Source organism: Micropterus dolomieu, linkage group LG01, assembly GCF_021292245.1.
Source record: "Micropterus dolomieu isolate WLL.071019.BEF.003 ecotype Adirondacks linkage group LG01, ASM2129224v1, whole genome shotgun sequence".
Lineage (NCBI taxonomy): Eukaryota > Metazoa > Chordata > Actinopteri > Centrarchiformes > Centrarchidae > Micropterus > Micropterus dolomieu.
In genome coordinates this window covers 53,950,182-53,973,918 of record NC_060150.1, presented here as the reverse complement: position 1 = coordinate 53,973,918, position 23,737 = coordinate 53,950,182, and the positions used below count along the sequence as shown (strand labels likewise).

The following is a 23,737-nucleotide window of genomic DNA, read 5'->3' as shown; positions in this document are numbered from 1 at the left end:
GCCTGCAACTGTCAACAGACATAAACGAACACACATTGACACACATACACAGCTTGGCTTCCTCATCTACTGGCATGCGGCTCATATGCACACACACACCACAGCAGACAATAGTAGCAATACTGCAACTTCAACCTCTGATTGCTTTCTTCCATATATCAACACGTCCATTCCCATAAGCACACATATGCAATCTAAATACACACAGACACACACACACATATTACAGCCCGCATTGTAGTCGAAACCTTGACTTTCAGGAACCAAGCCAGAGCAAAAAAACATAAATCAAAACACTCCCCCTGGCAACACAACAAGTGCTTTAACATATGAAAAATGCTGACCTGTGCCAAGGGAGCGGCAGGCGTTCACTGTGTGAGTCACTCTGATTACAGTCACTTGTTGGTCACAAAGACTGCTGTCTGTGTGACTCTGGGTGGAAAGAAAAGAGAGAGCTGAGTGGCATTCACAAAGACATTACATAATCCTACCGGTAAAGGTACAGCTGCAGCAGAGCTCTGACATTATATAAGAACAACTCTGTTCTCAGGCAAACCTGGTGAAATAAAACAAGGTATGACAACAATAGTTATTACAAATAAACAGATTTATTTTTTATGTAGAGTCCTTTAATTATAAAGTACATGGTTGACAAAAGCAAAAAACGAACGAACAAGACATCCTCCTCAAATGATTAGTCATTTAAATATCTTAAATAAATCAGCTATCATCACATTGCACAGTGGGTGTTGTCTAGTGTATTTGGTGGCTCTAATTGTTCAGGAAAACCAGTGGTGCATTAAAAAAAAGATGATTTGTTCTTCCAGCCAGTATTTGAATTTATTTTGGATTAAAGGTTACATTACAGCTGCAAGAATTAGTCGATTAATCCATCAGTTGATCTAAAGTAAATTATTAGCAAATATTTTGATAATAAATTAACTTTTTAATCAAAAAAGCCAAATATTTGATGGTTCCAGGTTCTCATACGAGAGAATTATCTGCTTTTATTGGTCTTACATTAATTATATAGTATATTGAATATTTTGAAGCGATAAGCTCTATGATAAGAATAAGAAAATTAATCATTGATATCAGGAATAATCATTATTTGCGGCTCAAGTTCACAGACTTTATTTCCGTAAAATATCCAAATACAGTATAAAACAGTCAGGGTGAATAAAATGTACTGTTAGCGAGGTTTCATGTTTGGACAATGTGATGTTGACCCAAGTTCAGAAAAATATGTCACAAGTGAATGAAGTCACAATTGTTTGTAACAGATACACGGTGGATATGAACAAGAAACAAGAGAAGACAAACACACCACAAAGTTTCATTTTTCACCGGCAATAACAGCAAATCCTCTTTATGACTGACTGGTGAAGGACGGCAAATCATTCACAGAGAAGACAATTCATTCTAAAAACATCCCCTCTGGTTATAAAAAATAGCTTGTGTTTTAAATACAAAAACACACACTTAGAAAACTTGCATCTTGTTTTGATAAGAGGTTACCAAAAAAATGTAAGTGACAAAGATAACGTTTAGAAAACTAACCAGGGAATTCAGAAGTCCCAAATGCCACCCTGTCTGACCTTTTGATCTTGTGCAATAATATGCTAATAATGATTAACTATGTATACGGCTCTCAATATTCATTAAAGTGGAAAAACTGTATATATTTTGCGTGTTAAGAGTGAACAGTTCAAACCAGTCAAAAAGCATTAAACTGAATATTAAAGTGAAAAACTGAAAAACAAAAGTAAAAAAAAACTGAACAAATCAAAAATGAAAAAACTATTATTAAAAGCATGTATGTAAATTTTTCAGCTTTTCTTGTGTTTTATGTTCCAAAGTTAAGGAAATTTAGGAGAATATTAAGATAAAAGCTCCATTTCCAGTTTTATTTTGGGCATGGCTGTGACCATCTAACAAACTAGCAGCAAAAGAGACCTGTAAGTTTATTAAAATAATACATATGAGTAGTGAATTTATTTATTACAACATAAAAGAAGATGTAAGACAATACAGAGCCAGATGACCAATTACCTTAATTTACCCTCAGTGGAAAATAAATAATATGCTACGGCAATGCTAATAAATGCCTTTAAAATTCCCTAAAAATGTAATTTTAAGATATCATCATATTGAGTGCCTACAGATGATAGACGGGGAAATGTAGAATTGTTTATCATCAGCATACAGTAGCTAGTATCATGTTCTCTGAAGATATCATCCAAGAAACGCATGTGTAACAAAAACATCAGGGGACCAAAACAGCTTCCTTGAGGAACACCAAAATATACAGTATGTCATTATTTCCTGATCTCCAGGACTAATGTGTTGACATGATTTATAAAAATGTTGCAGTCAATTGCATCTAATGATGCATTAAATCAAGACGATGGTGAACTGAGGTTTTATTAGCAGTGGTACATTATACAGTACAAATCTGTACTGTGAAAAACACTGAAATCTGACCGGATAGCTTCTGAACAATGCTTTCAGCTATAACAGGTCAATGTTTAGTGGTTTGCCTCTGAGCTGAGGTATCTCAAACTGATCTAGGGTCAGTTAACTGTGCCCTAAATCTATGTTCCAATAGAAAATCCAAACCTGCAAAAATCTAAATGAAAAACACTTTATCAAAGACCTTCATTTAAACCTCATTTTACACAGAACATCTCTAAATAATTTCACCATATAAGTAAGTACAGGAAAACTTTATGATGATTACAAAATGATCATTAACTCACACTTTAACGTAGAAGTTGAGAACAGAACAGATTACTAATCGACAGATCACTCATTCAGGCGTTGGGACTGTTATCTCAGGCTGATATTGCTTCATCCCTGACTGCAACTACAGAAAGAGGCGCCTAAACTTGCAGTGACATCTGACATATCATTTAACTGTACACAGATATTTTTTCTACATAAATTTCATAATTTAAGAGAATATATTCAGAGATTTTATACAACTGAAACTAAGGGTCTTGCATAACTTCTTACTCAGTTATTATAATTCCACAGTCTGGGGTTTAGTGGAGGGGTGGGAGAGACCCAGGTTCAATCCCCCCCATCCCCCGTGACACATCCACCAATGTGTCCTTGAGCAAGACACTTAACCCCTAGTTGCACCAGAGGCGTACGACCTCTGACATATAAAGCACAAGCGTCAGCTAAATTAATAAATGTAAATGTAAATTCCTTAACCGCCTAAATTAGGGTTAAAATATAAAAAGACCAGGAGCAAAGGTGTTCCCTAATGTTTGATAGCAGCTCACAGAGAGTATACATTTTAATATTTGACCCTTTTCACATTTTAAATTCTTTCTTCCGTAAGAAGAGTCCAGAGAGAGAGAGAGAGAGAGAAAGTTACCCACTTGTAATAATACATTTGAAATGTTTTGATGATTTGTTGATTTACCAATATGCAGTGCAACTGAATTGCTTCATAGTTATAAATTGTCCCCAAAAATAAGATCAAGCAGGCAAAAAATCTATTAATGCTGGTTTAGCATAAAGTCATCAATTAAAATAAACTAAATGTCAGCACAAAATAACAAAAGTGTAGCCTGGACATGGCATTACTGCTTATCTGCTCCGACAGTGGAAGAGCTTTTTAACTATTTTGTTTTAAATGTGTGCAATAAAAGCCGTAAACATGTGTGAAGGGTAAGATAGGATAAAAAAATAAAAATAAATCTTTCGTTTTCTGATAAGGTCCCTCTTGCCAGTGTCTTATTAAGCGTCTCACTCTCCTCTCTGACCAACCAGCCTGTGGAAGATGGAGTGGTCACTTTGGCAGAGAGCAGCTGGGGTGTCAAACTCCACCGCCTTTCCAGCATGCATCACCAGCACCCGGTCACAGTCCATGATGGTGTTGATCCTAGTGACACAAACATGCCAAAAACACCTCTATTTACCCCAAATTTTTATGTAAAGATGAGCCAAGAGTATAAATGAATGGTTTCAATTGCAAAATGAGATAATTAATTAGATAAAGACTAGAGCATGAAATGTGAACTTAATTCTGTTTAATCTGTCCATGATGATATAACATCTAGAAAAATAGACAGGATTGGAAAACCTTTTACCTGTGTGCAATAGTGAGGACAGTCTTGTCCTGAAACTTCTCTCTGATGGTCTGCTGCAGCAGTTTGTCGGTCTTCTGATCCACGCTTGCTGTGGCTTCATCAATACACAGGACCTGCATGATGGGAAAACAGTGTCTTATGTTCCAGTGTTGTCATTTGGAGCTCAGCGTGTACTGAAGTAGTATATCGCTCGACATGGTTAAGCAACATTTGAGTCAAAAAATGTTATAAATGCAGCTGCAAGAACAAAACTTTCCACTCATATCTTAAATTGTTTGATTTGAAAGTTAGTTACCAACCATCTCTCTGAAGACACTGATAATTTCACTCTAACTGCATGTGGCTATTAGCGCTGCGGTTTGTGAACAGAACATTTATTTGCTATGAGGCTCATTTGCATAGAAAGAGTTTTGATTTAGGGACAATTGTATGCATATTACCTAATTTAAATAAGTGCAAATAGTACCAGAGCACTGAGGTGCTATTTGCTTGGCAGCGCAGTTCCCTAACTGCATTTCCCCATTAGAAGCTGCTTTTTAAAATTAGACGGTTACTTTTTGTATCATTTGTGCAAGTTTAGTGGCAGCAAAAGCTGTGAAATCCTTTTGTGAATCGGCCCTGAGTCTCTGAGACAAAGTGAATTTAACATTGCAGTCAACAAAAATTACAAGTTGCACATCGACCGCATTTACTGAGGGGTTCCCGTACTGAACTGCAGTGGAATTTTTATTGCGTGCTCCTTCCACCATTGTTGCTTTGACAACTGGCTCCAGGTTTATTATCTCATGTGCTGCTTCTACAAAAATAAAAAGACACAACTGAATTTATATAGTGTTGAAAAATAGACAGCGTTTGTTTGTATTTTAGGTTTCTTCTTTGAGCAAGTGGAGATTTACTGTCAATCAGAGTCAAGAATCTTTTGAAGCTTAAGAGTCACAGACACAAAGGTTTAAGGTAATTCAGTCCTCAGTGTGAAGTGTGTGAAAGTTAAACCACCTTTAAACAGGTTAAGTAGTTTCAGGTTCTCATAATGAGAACAAATCATATTCATAACAATAAAAAGGCGTGTCGGTACATTCTGTTATAATCCTTTCAAAAGTCAAGCCCAGTATTTATAGTCTGCATTTTTTCAGCCTCAGCCATTACATTAACATTACATTAATTCATTTAGCTGACGCTTTTATCCACAGCGACTTACAATTGCTATACATGTCAGAGGTCGCACACCTCTGGAGCAACTAGGGGTTAAGTGTCTTGCTCAGGGACACAATGGGGGATGCGTCACAGTGGGGAATTGAACCGGGTCTCCCACACCAAAGGCATCTTATCCACTGCTCTATCACCCCCCACTCAATGTATTTACTGTTGTTTATATTTTTAGCAGTTAGTGGTGTCAAATCTCCCTTCTACACGAGGGACACAGGAAATTATGCAGCATGTAATCCAGCGTTGCGATTTGTTGATTTAATCATATTGATATCAGCCACTTTGTTTGATCTTTATTCTCCTACAGCCTTTTCATCACTGTATTAAGTTACTGCTAGTGCAAACTGAACGTTTCCTACTGCTGCTGCTCCCTGTTAAAAGCATTCAGCTAGCAGTGACTGTGACTGTAAGTCAAAAAAGTGTCTACAAAACAAGGAAATATTGCATGGAGTAATGGAACAAGAGGACACAAGTGAGCTGTTACATTAAGAGCTGCAGGTGACAGGCTGCACACCTCCAACTCCTCAGCGAAGTAAACAACTCCACCTGATGTTGTGTGGAAAACTAATCTCGCCAATTGTTGACTGACTTCTTTTTTTTTTTAAAAGTCTGAGTCTGTATTACATTAAATATTATCTCCCAACATTGGTGCCTTTGTTTTAGCTCTTGTTTTGTTTGTAAGGACCATTTACTATATGGTTGAGTCTCAGCTGCTCTCATCAACTCTTGTCAGCAACAGTGTCCTGCAAAAACACCAGGATATTTGATGCTGGACATTTAGCAGCTAAAGAGACAGATATATATTTCTCAGCAGTTGCTGAAGTCCTGCCCTGCTTCCAGACCTGCCCACATCAACACAAATCAAATGCGTCTGGTGTTGTGCTAATTGACAATTGTATTCTGGTGTAACAACTGACTAATCAGAGCTTTGTTGACGAAATTGAGAATAGGGACTTCCTAAATAGCTAGCTGTCTACATCCATGGAAAAACAATGACAGATTTTTGCTGAAAAGAACATAGGTGTACAGCTTTTCACAGAACTGACAAAAATACATTTATTGATCATCGTTCTTTTTTTAAAACAACATGAGTTGGATCAAGACGTCTCACCTTGGCCTGGGTCAGCAGAGCTCTGGCCAGACACAGCAGCTGTCTCTGTCCCACAGAGAAGGATTTTCCTCTCTCCCCAACCTCAGCATTCAGACCACCTTTCTCATTGACACACACGCAGAGAAGGCATTAGAAATGTAATATGAATCTGACACCATCATCATGTCTCATATCTACTGATACGTCACTTTGAAGCTTTATGGTTGAAACTGGGTGTGAAGCACATAACATATTTAACAGGATGTTACACAAAATCTGCTGCAGAGACCCCCTTTGGTTCTTGCTACAAATGTTTAAATGTTTACTGTTCACAAGATTGTGTTCGGCATTATCCTTTATCAGGAGTGAAAGGTCGCTACAGGAGTTGTAGCGACCTGTAGTTGGGAGTTCTGTAGTTTACTGAATCTTGTGTTTAATTGAGAATTTCTGTCTATTCATGCTTTTGATGTGAGAGATGCCAAATGTCAATGTGACAATGCTGAATGGAATCAATAAAAAGTTAATGGGAAAAAAAATAAAAAGTCTGCTGCAGAGGTTTCTGCAGATCATGTATTATTATTTATCTTATATTACAATCTTAATAGAGCCTTGAAATTAAAGCAGCCATTTCTACTGCATCCAAAACAAAATCCCACCACATCTCTAAAGTGCCTCCTCTTCTCCGTCTCTCCCTCTGCCAGACTAATATGAAAAGAAGGAGGCAAAGATGACAAGTAGATCTTACCTATAATTTGATTTTATGCAACTAACCACCAATGATTCCTGTGATAGACCTGCAACCTGTCCTGGGTGTACACTTAATGCATGCTGACAGAAGCTCCAGCTTCCACAACGCTGAACAAAAACATAAATAATCAGCAAAGTGGTTTATTTACGTTGCGGTTAAATCTAAGCTGATTAGATCATCAGATGTTCTGAATCGACAATCGATTTTCTCCGAAGCAGATAAAGGCTTTTGAACCAAAAGAAACATTATGTAACTGACGGTGTTCGTGTGACAGGAATGAGGAAAGGTGGGGTGAACTTTGTAAGACACACCTTGGCTTAATTAGCATCGCTCATCTCTTCTGGTCATCCTTAATTCACAAACCTCTTTAACAACTTTCTCATTGCATTTAAATTCCTCTGACTCTGTCTCTCACCCATCCTATCCATCACAGATCTGAGGTGGCACTGGTCCAGGACATCCAGCAGCTGCTGGTCCAGGTGACGCCCACATGGGTCCAGATTCTCCCTGATGGTTCCGCTGAACAGAAAGGGGTCCTGAGGGATAATGGCCAACCTGGACCTGCAGAGGGCGCCACCACAATACGCACACAAAAGTGTCAAGTTTAATTTGTTACTGACTGCTTTTATTAAACTGTACAGCAGCAAAGTCTGAATTAAACTACAGCTAATGTATGAAAAACAATTATTATCTATCTTAAAAGATGCTCTTAACGGCAGTCAGATGAGATATGAACCCAGTTTATTAACCAAAATACATGTGAAACAGTATATCTAGTCTGAGATCACTTTGGAATATACGGATTTTTAGATCCCATGCTGATAGAACTCACTGCCGACCGCCATCTACTGCAAGTAATACAGTTCACGGACAATGGATAACCCAAGCTATCCCTTTAAACAGGGTGGGTATTGCATGTCCATAGTATACCTTCTGGAAGAAAATGTGTCTAATGTACTGAGAAAACAACAACGCAAAGTGCATTTTCACAACTTTATGTATATTATAATAGAGTGATTTTAAGTTCACCTCCACTGGTTAACAAGTTATGTTCTCGGTCCTGCTGTTTCTGATGTTCGGCCGTGGGCCAAGTCATAAGTGATCAGATTTTAGTGATGATCCAAGAATTCCTTTACTAGATTTCTAGTGTATTTTTAAAACGTTTCACTATTTTCTCATGAAATACTGCTCCTACTTGACTGAAAGAAAACCGGGCCAGTGTTTTTGATGTATGTCTGGATCCGGAAGCAGATTAAATATTTAATTTCCACATTTTCTATAATTAACATTTAGAGGAATGAGCAGCCTTAGTGGAAGTAAGTTCTCTCTCTGACTTTTTAGTGGACATGGTATATCACACAAAAAACCGAAAGGGAAAATAGATGAAATCTTTGGATGGAACACAGAAACGTGAACCCCCTCCTGCCAGGATGTGATAACAAAGCAATATCACAATCAGAATAAGTATAACTGGAGCTGTAGAAACCCTTCACCTCTTAAACTGTGTTGAATGACACATGTCGGCTCACAATTTGTTATAAAATCCTCACCCACGCCCACCAGCACTTCTGCCATACCTGAGCTGAGCCAGGCCCACGGTGCTGATGTCCAGCTCGTCCAGGAGAATCTGACCCTGGTTGAGCTCCACCATACGGAACAGGGCCAGGAACAGGGTGGACTTGCCGGAGCCTGTACGTCCCACGATACCCACTTTCTCCCCAGGTCGCACTACCAGGCTCACCCCGTCCAGGGCGTTGGGAAGACCGTCCCTGTAGGCCAAAACCACACCGCGGAACTCCAACCAGCCCTGCTCGGGCCACGTTGGAGACAACTGCTGTTGAAACAGAGGCGAGGGACACATTATTACATATACTGTAAAAAATATCTGCAAATCAGCCTAAAGCTATTTTACATTAGAAAAATAAATAAATCATATTGGAGTCTACTTGTATTTTACCCATGGTTTCCCTATGGAAGCCATAATGCAGCTCGCTAGCAGGAAATGTGATTAAATTTCTGCTTTAACAAAACTTAAACAACATTTCTAACTGCACAAGCCCATAAAGACTAGTCGGAATACTTGTGGGTCATTGAAATGTCAAGTAAGTAGTAGTCATTTTTATATTGTACAATTTCCCATTTCCAATTTTTTTCTTTTTATCATTTACTTCCCTGTTGTTTTAATCTCACCTGTTTACATGTGATGCTGTTTTTTAGTAGCCTGAATAAGTTCAAACGAGGTGTCACTGTTATTGCAATAACTTTTAACATTTTTATGTTAGTTTTACGCCTCTCTCACTTGCTGCTGGGGTTTTATGTCGTTATTTTAGTTTTCAGTTTTTGAAGTAAAATGAAAGGGGCAGCACAGATGTCGATTGGAATGGATGAAAATAAATTCATTGTGTTTTAAGATGGTCTGTGTGAAGACAAGGACAAATCTGTAGTCTGAACCAGTTGAATACCAACCTGCTCTACACAATTCATGTCCTCCATAAAACCCCCTCTTTAATTGCTGTTAATTATCAGTATTATCAGAAACATCAGTAGATCTGACCTGTGTGTTCTGGTGTTGTGGCTCGGTGGAAAGGCCGGTGGAGTACTCCTCAGTTCTCTCCACGCTCACCAGCTGCATCTCAGTCTGGCTGAAGCTGAATATGAGGCCAGACAGCAGCGATGTGATGGACAGAGCGTAGGACAGGGACAGACCCACCAGACCTGACAGAGACAACACAGCCAGCGACACACGTTATGAAAGTGACTGTCATACATATACTGGTGCACAGCCACCAAACTCAGCTGTGGACTCACCGGGATCAACAGATTTATACTGGTGCTGGATGACAGCGATCACCCCGAGGCCCGTCACCACAGCAACACCAATCAGCTGCAGGCGGATGTCCAGCCACTGCATGGCGGCGTTGCTAAGGAAAAGGCAGCGTTGGTTCTGCTCCAGACGCCTGGCGCTCTCCTCCTCAAACCTGGAACAACAAAACGGATTCCTTTAGTCTCGTGTTTAGAGAGTTAGTCCAACTGTGCAGCGTCAGATAGTGTGCAGTAGTCTTTGACTAGGTTTGCTAATTGATATATTACTGGTCGAGGCAGATGGCCGCCCACCCTGAGTCGTGGTTCTGCTCGAGATTTCTGCCTCTTAAAAGGAAGTTTTTCCTTGCCTCTTCCTAGTGCTTTGTCATGGTGGGAATTTTTGGTTCTGTAAATAACATCACAAAGTGCGGTCTAGACCTGCTCTTTCACAAAAGTTATGTATTTGTGATGCAAAGAAAAAACTTTTTTACAGTTAAGCGCTAAGAAAGTATTTTTTTATGTGTAACTACTCAAAATAGCAAAAAACTAACAATTCATGTAGGGACACATAATTTGTACTAGGAATAATAATAATTTTTATCATGAACATAATGTGTTAAACATGAACAAATTTATACCCATAAAGTTGTTATAAATATAAATATAAATGTTGCTGACAATTTGAGCTTGTGCACAAATGAAAGCTGAAAATCAGCTCAAGATAAATTGGTCAAGCTGATATAAGTGACCACAGATATTTTTTATGAGCATCTATTTGAGCCAATGAGTAACAACAAAATTGCAGTAAAGAAATTCAATTAGGGGTCATTTTGAAACAGTGTCACCATTAGTTTGTCCAGCATAGAGTACTGCTACTACTTATTTTTCAACTGTAAAATGTTGCGCTCATTTTTACATCACAACATGTGTGTTTCAGTATCTGCATCTTCATCAGGCTCTGAAAGGGTCTACTTTCTTGCCTCTCACCTGGCAGAGCTAGCGCTGGCCCGGATGGTTCCCAGCCCAGTCAGCGTCTCAGAGAAGTGTGAGTAGACGGGTGACAGAGTGAGGCTGCACAGGCGCTTCAGCTCCCGAGAGGTGTGTCGGTAGAAGTGCTGTGTGCGGTGGTAGAGCAGAGCCAGAGGTAGCAGGGGCACTAGGACCCAAGGGAGGCCATAGCTTATCACCACCAGCATGCCCAGCAGACCGAAAACATTGGCCAGCAGGATGTTCAGGATGAACGGCAGGCTGTCATCCACGCTGTACAGGTCTGAAGAAAAACGATTCAGAACGCGACCCATTGGGGTGGTGTCAAAGAAGGTCACTGTGGCCTGGGGGAGGAACAGGAAGTTAAAATATATATATATATATAAATATAAATATATATTAAATATTAAATATAAATATATATCCAAATATTTCTCTCAGTTCCCTTTACCTCTGGACAGAGCTAGTTATTTTTTATCCCCCAGTCTTTTTTTACTAAGATAACTGTCTCCTGCATGCAGCTTCATATTTAACAAGCAAATATGAAAGTGATCAATTTTAGCTGCTTTATGCGTCTTGGGCGTTTGAGGTTAAGGGAAGATTATGTTTCAATAACATCCTCACATCAGCTAATCTCTAACCTTCATCCAAACATAAACGCTCAATCTGTTCGCCTCGGCTCTGACGGTCAGCCTGGGGAGTCTGACAGCCGCTTGATGGCTCAGAGCTCAGATGACGTACCTTAAGGACCCGCTCCAGAAGTCTGTTGTGGATGACAGTCGCAGCGCAGATGGCTCCGTAGGCAAAGAGGAAGGCTCGAAGGGCGGTGAAGACGGTGTTGGCCGCGGCAATGGAGCCGTACACCGTCAGGTAAAACTTGACATCTGAGCTCAAGTTGCTTGAAGGGGATGTTTGCAGAGAGGAGTACAGAGGAGACCTGGGTGCGTAGATGTGGATGTTTTATTATAGATTTCAGTAATAAGGTTGCATAAAGACCTGATTACTTCACTTCATTCAGTACCAACAACAGGCTTACTTTAAATTACAAAAACACATCATTTCACGTTTCAGTAAGTCACATTCTTATCGGCCTAATCTGAGTTGTGTTTGGAAACCACACCCATGACATGTCAAACTTATGTGTATTTAAAAAATATATATATTTTAAAATCAGAATATAGATAATACAGAAGGAGATCAAAATCAACATCAGTTACTGCATCCTGAATCTTTGTGTTAAATAAAGCGCAAAGAGACTTCAAATGCGTTCAGTCATGTGGATACAACACCAAAAATGATCATGCAGGTACATCAAAATCAAATGTGCTGAACTACTCAAATCAGTTTAATATAAATGTGATAGTGTTCTAAAGCAATCTTCTGGTGCTCATCTAGATTGCCAACCTGACCATGTTCTGCACATTGTGTAATTAAATGTTGAATAAACATTCAATTAAATGTTTTATTGATTGGACAACTTACATTAACCCTCCAGGTGAGAAGAGTAGCAGGTGAGGTGAGCTGAAGGCACTGGAGGAAGAAACATTTGTTCTAGATGAGTTGTTGTTTTTCAGCTCTGAGATCCAGTGGGAGAGCCACCAGTCAGAAACATTCTTAGAGGCTGAATAACAAGAAAACAAACAGCAGTTTGTTGTTAAAAAAAAACATGTGAATTCTTTCTGCTTTCAAGGTTGCAACAAATGTTCTGATGATTTAGGGCCAAAATAAATATCATCAAGCCTTTTATGTGGGATTGTGACTTTAATCCAAGATGCGACAATGCCAAACCTGTTCTGAGGTGATTGATGCAAACTGGTGAATTTATCATTCACCAAAGAAGTCTAAAAGCATTTTGTCTGTGTTTGTTTCCTTGTGTTACAAGAAATATTTAAATAAATGTTGTTGATTATTTAGATCTGCTTAAGCTTGATCTCTATAAATTCCTTTAAGACAAACCTGTTATGGACATTCACAAATAAAATAATGAATAAATAAAATAAACTTAAACTGGATTATTCCTCTTTGAGTAGAAATATGAGAATCACAACATTTCAGCTGCAGTGTGAACAAAGCCTTGAGTTCTTCAAATGACCGGGAGTGTCATCATTATACATTTTACAGATCATGCTGAAAAGCCGAGCGGGCGATCCAAACCTTGCATGAGGAGCAGAGACATCAGGATGGAAGCAGCCAGCACTCCGCCTACAGAAACCCAGTAGGTCTTGTAAACTCTCCACGCCAGCCCGCCCACCTGCTTCTGCTCCGCCACCGACAGGTCGGGGTCATCATCCACACATCGGTCAGGTGATGAGCCCGGCTCCTCTTCCTCCTGCTCCACACCATCTGGTTAAAACCAAGAAGGGCCGTGAAAATAATGTTTGCAATACCAGATTGGATAAATAGTCAATAGGAGGCTGAACGATGATCCTGTACTGGATAATTTACCCAGAATCTCTGAGAAGAGGATTTATTTTAATTTTCTAAACATATGAAATATTTAGAACGAAGAGGAAGTCTTAGTTATTTTTTATCAAGATTTCTAATGAAAAGTGAAAGTCAACATTTAATGTCTAACAAGAAAAAGACTCTTCAGCCCTGCATCTCTGCAGTTAGCATGCTAACATTTTCTAATTTGCACAAAACTCAATGTCAGAATCAGAATCAGAAAGAGCTTTATTGCCATGTAGTATTTTACACGTTTGATGAATTTGCTTTGGTGATAAGGTGCTACACGAAGACAAACATACAGTTGACATAAATATATATAAAAATATATAAATATGGAATAAACAGATGCAAGTTATAAAAGAATAATAGAACTATGTGCAGAGAAAGAACAACATGGCAGATATTTACATGTGCATTACTCCGGGTTTGTGTTGTGCAGACATATTACACATATTTATATAAATACAAAATGTAAAAATATGGAAGATAAATAACAAATACATGCAATGGCAGTTTGTGCAGTGATATGCATAATGTTTAAAGTGTAGTCATTAGTTTTGCAAGAATTAAGTCATACACCTAAGTATTATAGATAGATATATAGAGATTTATTGATACTTAAGTGATCACTAAAGTGAATACAATTCATCTTGAGGGGAACAGTGATGTATGAAACTAATTTTGATGGCAATCCATCCAAAGTGGTGGATGGACCAACAGGTGAACATACCTTTCTCTTTCATGTTGTGATCATTCTTCCGTTTTTTTGGCACTGCCTCGACCAAAGGAAGGATTTCTGCTGGTGTGCCTGTTTAACAGCAAAAGGACGGCGCAGGTGGAAGAAGAAAGGGCTTGTTAGTGGAGTCACCCTGACTCAAACAAGAAAAAGTGTCTATAAACTTTGAAACTGGAATAATCCAGTGAAGCACACTCAAGATGTTGCTACTTGTTTCCTCTCCCAGGAGTTTGTTACTTTCTATGGGGTCAAAAGAAATGAAAGAGCTTATAAAAGTGCCTGGTTAAAGCCAATATGCTCTATAATGTAAAGTAAGCTAAATACAAACAATCAGAATAGAGGAAATAAAGTATAAACAGTATGTAAGCAGTTTTCCTGAGCAGATTTCCTGCCTTTTTATATGAGCTGTAAGAGGCTGATGTCTTGTTGGTGATGCATGTGATTTATCACAAAACGAACGTAAAAGCCTTTAAATTAAGCAAGTTATTACAAAATGATCGTAATTGGTTCTGAAATTTAGCAACTTCAGTTGACAGAAAATCTATCTGACTTGTAGAAATCTGATGGAAAGCATTCTTTCCCCTGCAGTAAACAAACACTTTATTATATACCACATTATAATGGGGAGTTGCCACGTTTTTTGGTTCTACCTGTCTTGATGATCGTTCCATTATCCATGAGGACCACCATGTCGGCTTTGTCCACAAACTCTATGCGGTGTGTGCAAAGGATTCTGGTCTTTCCCCTGAGGAGCTCCATGATACATTTCTTCATGAGGTGTTCGGCCACGTCGGCATCAACCGCTGCCAACGGGTCGTCGAGGAGGTAAATGTCTTTGTCCTGAGGTGGCGAGGTCGGACAGAAAAATTAAAGGATGCTGATTACACATAAATACGTGTGTTTTTTATGGTTTTATTATTGTATCTGTAAACTATTAGGCGTGTTTTAAAGTGTTCACATTTGGCTACTGAACAGGAAGGCATCTCAAACCGCCAATTTAACTAGCTAACTTTAAATCTTATAAAATCTATCTAAACATCTGCCTGACGTGTTCGTACATGTGTATAAAAGTTACTACTGATTTTTAAAATGAACAAAAACAATGCAATACATGCAACAGAAATAAATCCATATACACATGAAATTCTGGTGTACATTAATCCCTTTTTGTCGTTTTCTGCAAACTAACACTTGTTTGTTTGGTAAAACCTCGTCCATGTCTCCCTGTGCTCAAAGCAGATGGCTGGTGTGTGCAGAGGACTGACCATGTAAACAGCTCTGGCGAGGGCCACTCGAGCCTTCTGTCCTCCACTCAGCGTCACTCCGTTCTCTCCTACTTCTGTTTTGTCACCATTTGGCAAAACCTGAAGACACATTTTAAATGATTATACAAACTGTTCACACGACTCTCTTGTTTACAGTTAAAAAAGCTAAACTTTGGTTTGATTATATCAGGCTCAGTCAGGCTTTGTTTTGGCCTTAAATTAGCTGAAGAGGAAGGTCTATTGAGCAAAAAACAATGAACAATAAAAATTAATCCTCTGGGGTCAATGCATATGCATGTATTCCATAACATGCATATGCATTGACCCCAAATGTTGATAAAGGGGATATTTGATCAGATAGTTGATAGAAGAAGCCACAGGGTCACTACAATCAGTCTGGGTTCATGAATATCCACATTTAACAGATCTCTGTCTTAAAGATGTGTCACTCTGGACTAACGTGTTGGATCGACCAGACTGCCGTTGGCTCTTTAGGCCGCTTAATGTGTTTCCTTGCAAGCAACCCAAAGAATCAATAAGTATTGTGTAGAGATACTTAAGGTAAGAAGCAGTAAAAAAAACAGATATATAAAAAGGTGCAGTAGTCGTACATTGAGGTCGTCTGAGAGAGCACAGGCCTCGATCACAGCCTGGTAGAAGGCGGGATCGTAGTCTTTGCCAAACAGGATGTTGTTCCGTACTGATGCGTGCTGGATCCACGGCTCCTGAGAAGCCAGACCGAAACCCGCCTCTCTGTCTGCAACATATACCACTCCACTCAGCCTGCACAGACAGGAGGAAGTGAAATACCCAGTTATTTAATCATCATCCAAGAATGTGAAAGATATCAAGGACTCTTGGATTCTGATAATGTGTGTTTTATGAGAACATGGGAACAGAGAAACCTGGATTTTTTTAAGACCTAAAAGTTCTATTATTTCCTTATGTATTAAAGATGCTTTTATGAAGGACAGACAAACCTAGTTCCCAATACAGAGAGGATGAAAAGTATCAGCTAATGTAGTGAATGTGTACAAAACATTCACGTAAATTAATTCGTAACGTTTTTTTATACTCCTTAACTTCCCTAAACAACAAATTCCCTTAAATTCTCTCGGATAACATGATCTCCACAATGCAAGCAAACGTCAATACGAATGTGTTAAAGTTTCAGAGCCGGTATACCTGCTGAGTTCTCCAGTGAGAGCAGCCAGTAAGGAACTCTTCCCACAGCCGACCTTCCCCACCACAACAACCAGAGAGCCCTGAACAGGACAGAAGTCATCACCGTTACTGCTCTTACCTGCCAACACACTGGCGGCAAAATCCAAATAAAAAACTATTTTCACATGAACAAAATATATTTTATTCAGGTGGTCAATAGTTTAATTAGACTTAAATTGAATTTGAAGCGTTCATTCATCAGTTGCTATGTTATGTCTGTCATTGTCATGCCTGTGTACAACATACAGTGTACAAATGTCATTTCAAAACAACTCCAAAGTAATTAGGTCTCCATAAAAGTATTTTTGGAAAGAAAATACAATATTTAATATCGTAATTTCACAGTTTTATTTATATTCTACATATGTCGCTAATGGACAAGATTAATAAATGTGTATACAAGACTTTCTGTGTGTCTGAGCACATTTGTAGTTTTGATTCTTCTTTGAAAGGAAATTTGAATTGAATTTAAATTAGACTTTTAAATTCACTGTGTTTAGCTGGTGTGTTGAACATCAGGAATTATAAAGAACAGAGAACGTGAAGGAAACAAAGCAATTCATATCTACTCTACGTGTAAACAGACAGATTGTACCTTGGTCACTTGTAGATTGAGACTCTGCAGCATCAGACTCCCTTTAGCGGCTCCAGTTTCAGTTTCTCCCTCTTTGTTCTGGTTCAAACCATCGGGCCCCTGCCAGGAAAATGTCCCCTGGCTTAACAGGACCGATGTCTGGCTGTCGTCAGGAGAAACTTTCAGCCCAATGGAAATATATATTATTATATATAATGATATTTAATTACAAGAACAGTTCCTAACTTTCGAAAAAAGCCAGAATGTTTAACTTGTGTTGTACAAAATACTTCATAAAATGTTGTTTTTAGGGAACATTACTTAAAAACCCTTTTAAAATAATATAGTTTAACAGGATATGGTGATCCATAAATTATTTCAAGTTGCAAATAAAAAAGGCAGAAAATGCCAAAATGCTGTGGAACTTTACATCTGCATCAAATTGTTTTATGCCTACAATTGCATGGGACCAAATAAATACTATAACCTGTTTTGGGTCATTGAATAAACACACAAACTTCACAGCAGCAGCCTACCCAGGGCGTAGTAGGCCTGCAGGTCCTGGTTGGTCAGTTTGAAGAAACGTTGGATTCGCTCCAGAGACACTTTGGCCTCCAGGATGCCGTTGAGCACCCAGGGGAAAGAGTTGAGTGGGGTGATCAACATACCCACCAGAGCCAGCGTGGTGAACACCTGCAGGGGAAGATTTTACCTACTCAGTCTGAACTGTCAAACATACTACAACTTGCATTACAATTAAAAAAAGAAATTCCTTCTTTACAATTTTCTGTTTTTTTCTGTTCTGATTTTTTCATATTATTATTCAAAATAAACTTTTGCTGCTGCCAGTAACCGTATATTGCAGCACTTTCTATGAGTCAGAGGAGCTTTAATGGAAAAGACTGTCAGACCAAACACAGAGTGTGAAAAACATTTCATAAACTTCCATTAGGTTGAATCATGATTGGGTTAAATCAACAAGAGACAGACAGCAAAAAACTTATTAAACTAATTCACACCTGCAAAAGCTGCATTTCAAATGCATTGTTAGCTACTATTTCTCATGTCAAAAGAAACATTTCTAGAAACTTGAAGCCTGAAAACTACTGCTGTTCAAAACAACACACTCCCCCAAATCTCCATATTTCCCCCTAGCTCATCAACACCGTCAGAAAAGCAGCAACACAGTTACATTTCAAAACATCTCAAAAAGCTTCTCCACCTTGGCTGCAGTCAGCTGGTGTCCCAGCAGCACATACGTGACGAAGGTGAGGATGGAGGTGACGACAGGCAAAGCAGCCCAGGTGTAAACACACATGGCATCCAGGTACTTGATGGCCTTGAGGTGGGACAGCTCTTGCTTACGATAGTTGGCTACCTTCTGAGAAAAATGAGGCTCCCAGTTGTAGAACTTGATGACGCGAATACCAAAGAGGATCTCCGTCATTAACTGGAAGAGAAAAAAAGTCCAAATTAAGAGAACAATCTATATCTAGAGACAGTGAGAGGAATCCTGCAATGGACAATGTGACTTAATAGTTTTTTAATAGTATTCTGGTAAACATCACACATATATCACATATAGTGTTTTAAATTGCTATTCAATTATACTATTTAATAAAAGTCTGATAATATATGTGGATTTTGGCCCAACAAATACTGGATTTCTGAGCCTGAAGCTGATATTTTTGAGTTTTAAAAAAATCTGATAATTATATATAGGCTGATCTTTTGGCAACACTTCATTTGGTAATTTTAAGTATTTCTTCTTAATTCAAGGTGACAGAAAAGAAGGGGAGAGAGAGGTATAACATTAAACCACCAAGTTTAAGATCAAAGTTGATTTCACTGGAAATGAACGTGATTGATTATAAATAAAAAAATAAATAATATTATAATTATTTAATGCTTGCAACCCATAAAACATTTATATCATATGTGACACATAAAATATGGTGATATAACTCAAAGTTATGTCATAACTCAAAATCAGCCAAAGTAATAGCAGGTGTATGTAGAAACAGTTCTCACCTTAACACGACTGTCCTTGTACCTGAGCATGTGTTTATTGTTGCTAAGGATACGGACAGCGAGGAACTTGTTGAGCGGCACCAGAAGCAGCGCCACACCCAGCCCTCCGAGGAAAGCCACACCCACCTGTAGGTACAGCAAGTACAGGGTGATGCTAAACTGGAAGGGCATGCTCCAAAGCTCATGGAAACTGCTGAAGAAGTTGACCACCCGGTCGGTGTCCGTGCTCATTAAGTTCACCACCTCTCCAAGAGTGGAGCCAGCCAGGCTGCTGCCACTGACCCGCAGGGCTTTGCCATAGATGGCCGACACAAGGGTGGCGCGTGCTGACAGCGCCACCTTGGAGACCTCAAAGACGAATATGTTTCGGAGGATGGAAGAGAGAAGAGCTGTGGCAAAGAGCCCTAAAGCGATCCAGGCACCCGTGCTGGCTGGAGCTCCCTCATCCTCCATGAAGTTCACCAGACTGCTGAGGAGCAGCGGACCTGCAAAGCCCAGCATGTTGACAACCACCTTTAGCACACCAAGGATGTAGTACCACAAACCAAATGCCTTGTGCAGCACCCTCAGCAGTCCTACATCACCCTCCAGCTCCAGTGGTTCCTCCTGGTAGTGTGAACTCCAGGTGCCACTCATGAGGTTTCTGCTGACCGGCCTGGGCCACTGATCCTGCCCGTTACTGACTGCCGCCCCTCGTCGGCAGGCTTCCCAGCACTGGTGGAAGTATCGACAAACCACACTAGTCCGAAGTTTCTGAGGGAGGTGATAAACATCAGCTGGTCTGTCCAGCTCCCCTCGCTGCCCTCGTCTGAGCAGAGGGGTCAACCACAGGTAGAAGAGGCGAGAGAAGCAACCGCTCCCATCCTCGGCCACCATCTCACCGGTCTCCGTCTGGGTGCTCTCTGGGATGAGTGGGGATCCATCCACAGCGTTGACATACAAAGTATATCCAGCATCACTGACACAGGGAAATGCAAATGCCAGAAGATAAACTAATAGGGGAAGTGTTCGGGCTGAGACAAGCACAAAACGAGCCAATTTAAGAGGTTCTCTGAGGTTCAAATATTCCTGATTGAAACAGTTAATCATCAAGGTGACGACCAGGTTTGGGACAGACAGAAGAACCAGCAGAAGCAGCAGTGGAGGTCCTCTGGTTCTCCTGAAAGCAGTCCTCTGGAGCACTGCGATGGCACTGAAGTGGACCAGCCAGGCCAGGATGGCACAGCTGTCAGCTAGGACATCCAGGTACACATCCGCCTGCTGGAGGAGGCTCACCAGGATGACATCTGCGGTGAAGAGCAGCGCAGCCAGCAGAGTGGACACCAACCTGAGTGTCCAACCACAGGGAGGAGACGTCTGGAGAAGGCTGGATCTAGCAGAAACAGAGAAGCGCCGATATGATATTTGTGTTGTTGATATATGTTTTCTTTTTTGTGGCCAATACTAATACAATAACAAATAACATTCCTTTTGCAATTGCTGTAATGTGAATACTAAAAATCTAACGCAGGGCAATACATACTGTATGTCAGTGATATGTTGTTCATGCCTACAAGTTACACAAACATTATGTTAAAATATTTTATATTTTTATATAAAGACATACTAAACACAAACACACAAAGCTCTTTTTTGATATTATTCTATTTAGTACAGCATAATTTTCACGTTTTGATGTATGAGCTGCCCAGTTCTTCTTTTCTAGCCACAAATATATTAGACAGTAACAGTTGCCTGTGGAAAGTAAGTGTTGTGCACGATGGCTTATCATTTTCAATCTTCAGTTTACACTATGTGAACAGGAGAGAGGGTCAAGTAATCTTCTAGGATCTTTCTCAGTATTTTGGTGTCCATGATCACATCTGACAAAAATTCAGTTAGACGCTGTTAATGTTTGTAAATGCAAATTAGGTTTTTTTTTGCATTTACAAACATGGTGCATACCTGCACTCACGAGGCAAATATATCATCCTTAATGACAGCAGATCAGGCACAATCTTAAACCATTTCTGGTTAGTGTTAAATATATATTGTTATACTGTAAAGAATAATGTAGCTGAATGACGTCACTTCTGACAAACTGTACCCCGCTCTCCCTTAAACACGAGTCACACTCTGCAAATCTGCAGCAGAACCCAATTTATGTTTCCGTTTCATTCACAAAAAACACATTACTAACCGAGATAACATATATGTTAGATTGTACTCTGCATGGAATAATGTCATTTACATGACTTTTCTTTATTTTGATATCGGCATTATATATCGGCCACCCTGCTCTCTATATCAATGTCGGCATTGGCAATTGAAAAACTACTTTTGCTCTCTAATATTTACATGGTCACAAAATAATGATCACTATGGTGTGAATGATATCAGACAGGTACGACCTACCTCGCCATGCTGAGGTAGCAGGCACTGAAAATGGCCATCCCCGCATGAGGCAAGGCTCCGAGGACAAGCTGGTTAAAACAGGGGCTGATGTGCCCATTCTGCCACACAGGGAAGGGATTCTGCTGGTCAGTATGACAGAGGCCTGCGACCAGCTCTGCTGGCCCGAAGTCCCTCATTCCTCCTCCTATTTGACTGCCGTCATTCTAGAAAACATCTGAAGAGCAAAAAGACCATTTGAATTAGTAACTGTAAAGGTTAAGAGGGCTGTTAGAGAGAGATAACAGAGATGCTAGTTATTCTTCTAGCCAGCGAGTCTGAAAGGGAACAAGAGAAGACCAGACAGCTCTCATGCTGGGTTAAAAGCTTATTTTCTAGGTGGATCTAGAACTTGTTTGGTCTATAAAACGTCAGAATATGGTAAATGTCGATCAGTCTTTCCCAAAGCCTCAGATGATGTCCACAAATGTCTTGTTTTGTCCACAAGTTCAGGTCACCGAAGTGTTCATAATTAAGAGGCTGGAATCAAAGAATGTTGTCTTTCTTTTTAAATGACTCAAACCGATTATTCAATTATCAAAATAGTTGCCTGTTAATTTAATAGCTGACTAATCAATCGGCACTGGTATTGCTCAGTCTTTTCTGAAATGTTCAGATTTGAGTAAGCGGTTAAGTGTTTATTCCCTAAAGGTGCCTTAAAACATCACACAGTATATTGTTGTGTTTAACTATGAAAACCTTATACAATGACACAGATTTTTGTTCTGAGAATGTAAAAGAGACAATTCTCTTTGGTTGACTACATGTTTTTTTAGTTAGACCAGTGATAAAATCCTGCAGCTTCTTCTGTAACGTTAGTAGATATAACGTTACAGCATCTGATGCTTTTAATAGTCTTATTTGGACAATGGCAACTTTTACATTTAAATAGATTTTCCCCCAAAATGACCTGTTCCTTCTTCTGTAAAGGAGTTAGAAGAGTCCAAATGTAAAGTCTACAAATACAAGAGACCATCAACATTTAACCCTTTCACAGGAAGAAGACAGGGTTACAAGCTAAGACAAACATACTTCAGCAACGAACTTGACATACTTCAGATTATCACTTCAATTTGTTGGTCATTTTCCATCATAAATGTGTTTTAGCACTGATGTTTAAACACTCATGTAGCAGGAAAAACAAGATCAGGGAGTTTCCTGATGGTGACAGTTACCAGCTGGATGTAAACAAATGAGGCTAGCTAACAAAATACCGACCCGCGAACACAAATATCATGTAAAATAAAACCCTCACGCGATAGACCACTGCTAAATATAACTCAACAACACAACTAATGCAAGATAATCAAAATAAACAACCTTCACATATTACCGGCTTCCATCCATCTAGCTAGCAAAAAGTACTCCTGTCGATTTCTGATGACGCAAGCTACGAGCTTTTCAAAATAAATGTCACAACATTTTTACTAATAAAATCAAAGCAGCAGGTCACTAAAGGCAAAATAACAGTTTTAAAGATTGTTTTTTATTTTTCATTTAAAGTAATTGTCAACATCTAAAAAGTGTGGAGTTATGTTTATGGAATTTGGATATTAAATTGCTGACACAGTTCAGTTAAAAATGGTTTAAAGGTTAATGTTACTGCACTGGAAAAACAAAAATTATGTCCCAAAATGGTTTTATACAACAGTTTCCCCATCTTAAACATCTGGAAGACTCTACAATGACATATGTCATTGGATGTTAATGGGTTGTTTGTGTCCATGTGAGGTTGTGGTAGAAGACTACAATGGCTTATATGTACAACCATACCCAAAAGACATACATACAGTAAAATAAAATACAAAATCACAAATACATTTTTAATATTAGTAGTAATAAAAATTGCAAGTAATAAAATTAATAATGAGGGATGCAGGAGTAATTGCCTAATTTATAGAATGAACAACTGTTTATAAGAGTGCTCATTTTTGTTCTAACTCAAATATTTTCTGACAGCTGGGCATTTCTCTTTTGGTACACTGACAATGACACAGAGGAAATCTATTAAATGCATATTTTCCTTCCACAAGATAACTCCACAATAATTAATAGAAAACGTCTTAATTTGTTGATATTTGTTCCTTGAACTA

The 23,737-nt window shown here is 39.1% G+C and overlaps 1 protein-coding gene across 2 annotated transcripts; it reads right to left on the bottom strand.

Moving 5' to 3' along the window:
- Window positions 1-1,118: 1,118 nt before the first annotated feature.
- Window positions 1,119-23,031, bottom strand: abcc10 (ATP-binding cassette, sub-family C (CFTR/MRP), member 10). 2 transcript variants are annotated; one of them, XM_046047310.1, is made up of 22 exons: window positions 22,965-23,031; window positions 21,609-21,822; window positions 19,215-20,586; window positions 18,406-18,633; window positions 17,720-17,876; window positions 17,205-17,362; window positions 16,571-16,650; window positions 15,997-16,168; window positions 15,386-15,484; window positions 14,771-14,960; window positions 14,115-14,192; window positions 13,091-13,279; window positions 12,419-12,557; window positions 11,678-11,873; window positions 10,937-11,280; window positions 9,956-10,125; window positions 9,702-9,862; window positions 8,725-8,981; window positions 7,563-7,708; window positions 6,421-6,518; window positions 4,104-4,216; window positions 1,119-3,895 (listed from the first exon to the last, which is right to left on the bottom strand). In XM_046047310.1, the coding sequence occupies exons 2-22, from the start codon at window positions 21,782-21,784 to the stop codon at window positions 3,760-3,762; spliced, it is 4,659 nt and encodes a 1,552-aa protein (XP_045903266.1). In that variant the 5' UTR covers window positions 21,785-21,822; window positions 22,965-23,031; the 3' UTR covers window positions 1,119-3,759. The 2 variants fall into 2 exon arrangements, with proteins under 2 accessions (XP_045903266.1, XP_045903272.1); XM_046047316.1 differs by having other exon boundaries at window positions 8,725-8,978.
- Window positions 23,032-23,737: the final 706 nt, after the last annotated feature.

What these genes read in the sequence shown, in the direction of transcription:
- abcc10 (XM_046047310.1), bottom strand. Translation starts at nt 21,784, where the DNA reads ATGAGGGACTTCGGGCCAGCAGAGCTGGTCGCAGGCCTCTGTCATACT. An exon ending in ACCAGCTGACTGCAGCCAAG is followed by an intron (nt 17,877 to 18,405) that starts GTGGAGAAGCTT and finishes CTTCCCCTGCAG; the next exon opens with GTGTTCACCACGCTGGCTCT. An exon ending in TTCTCACCTGGAGGGTTAAT is followed by an intron (nt 11,874 to 12,418) that starts GTAAGTTGTCCA and finishes CTACGCACCCAG; the next exon opens with GTCTCCTCTGTACTCCTCTC.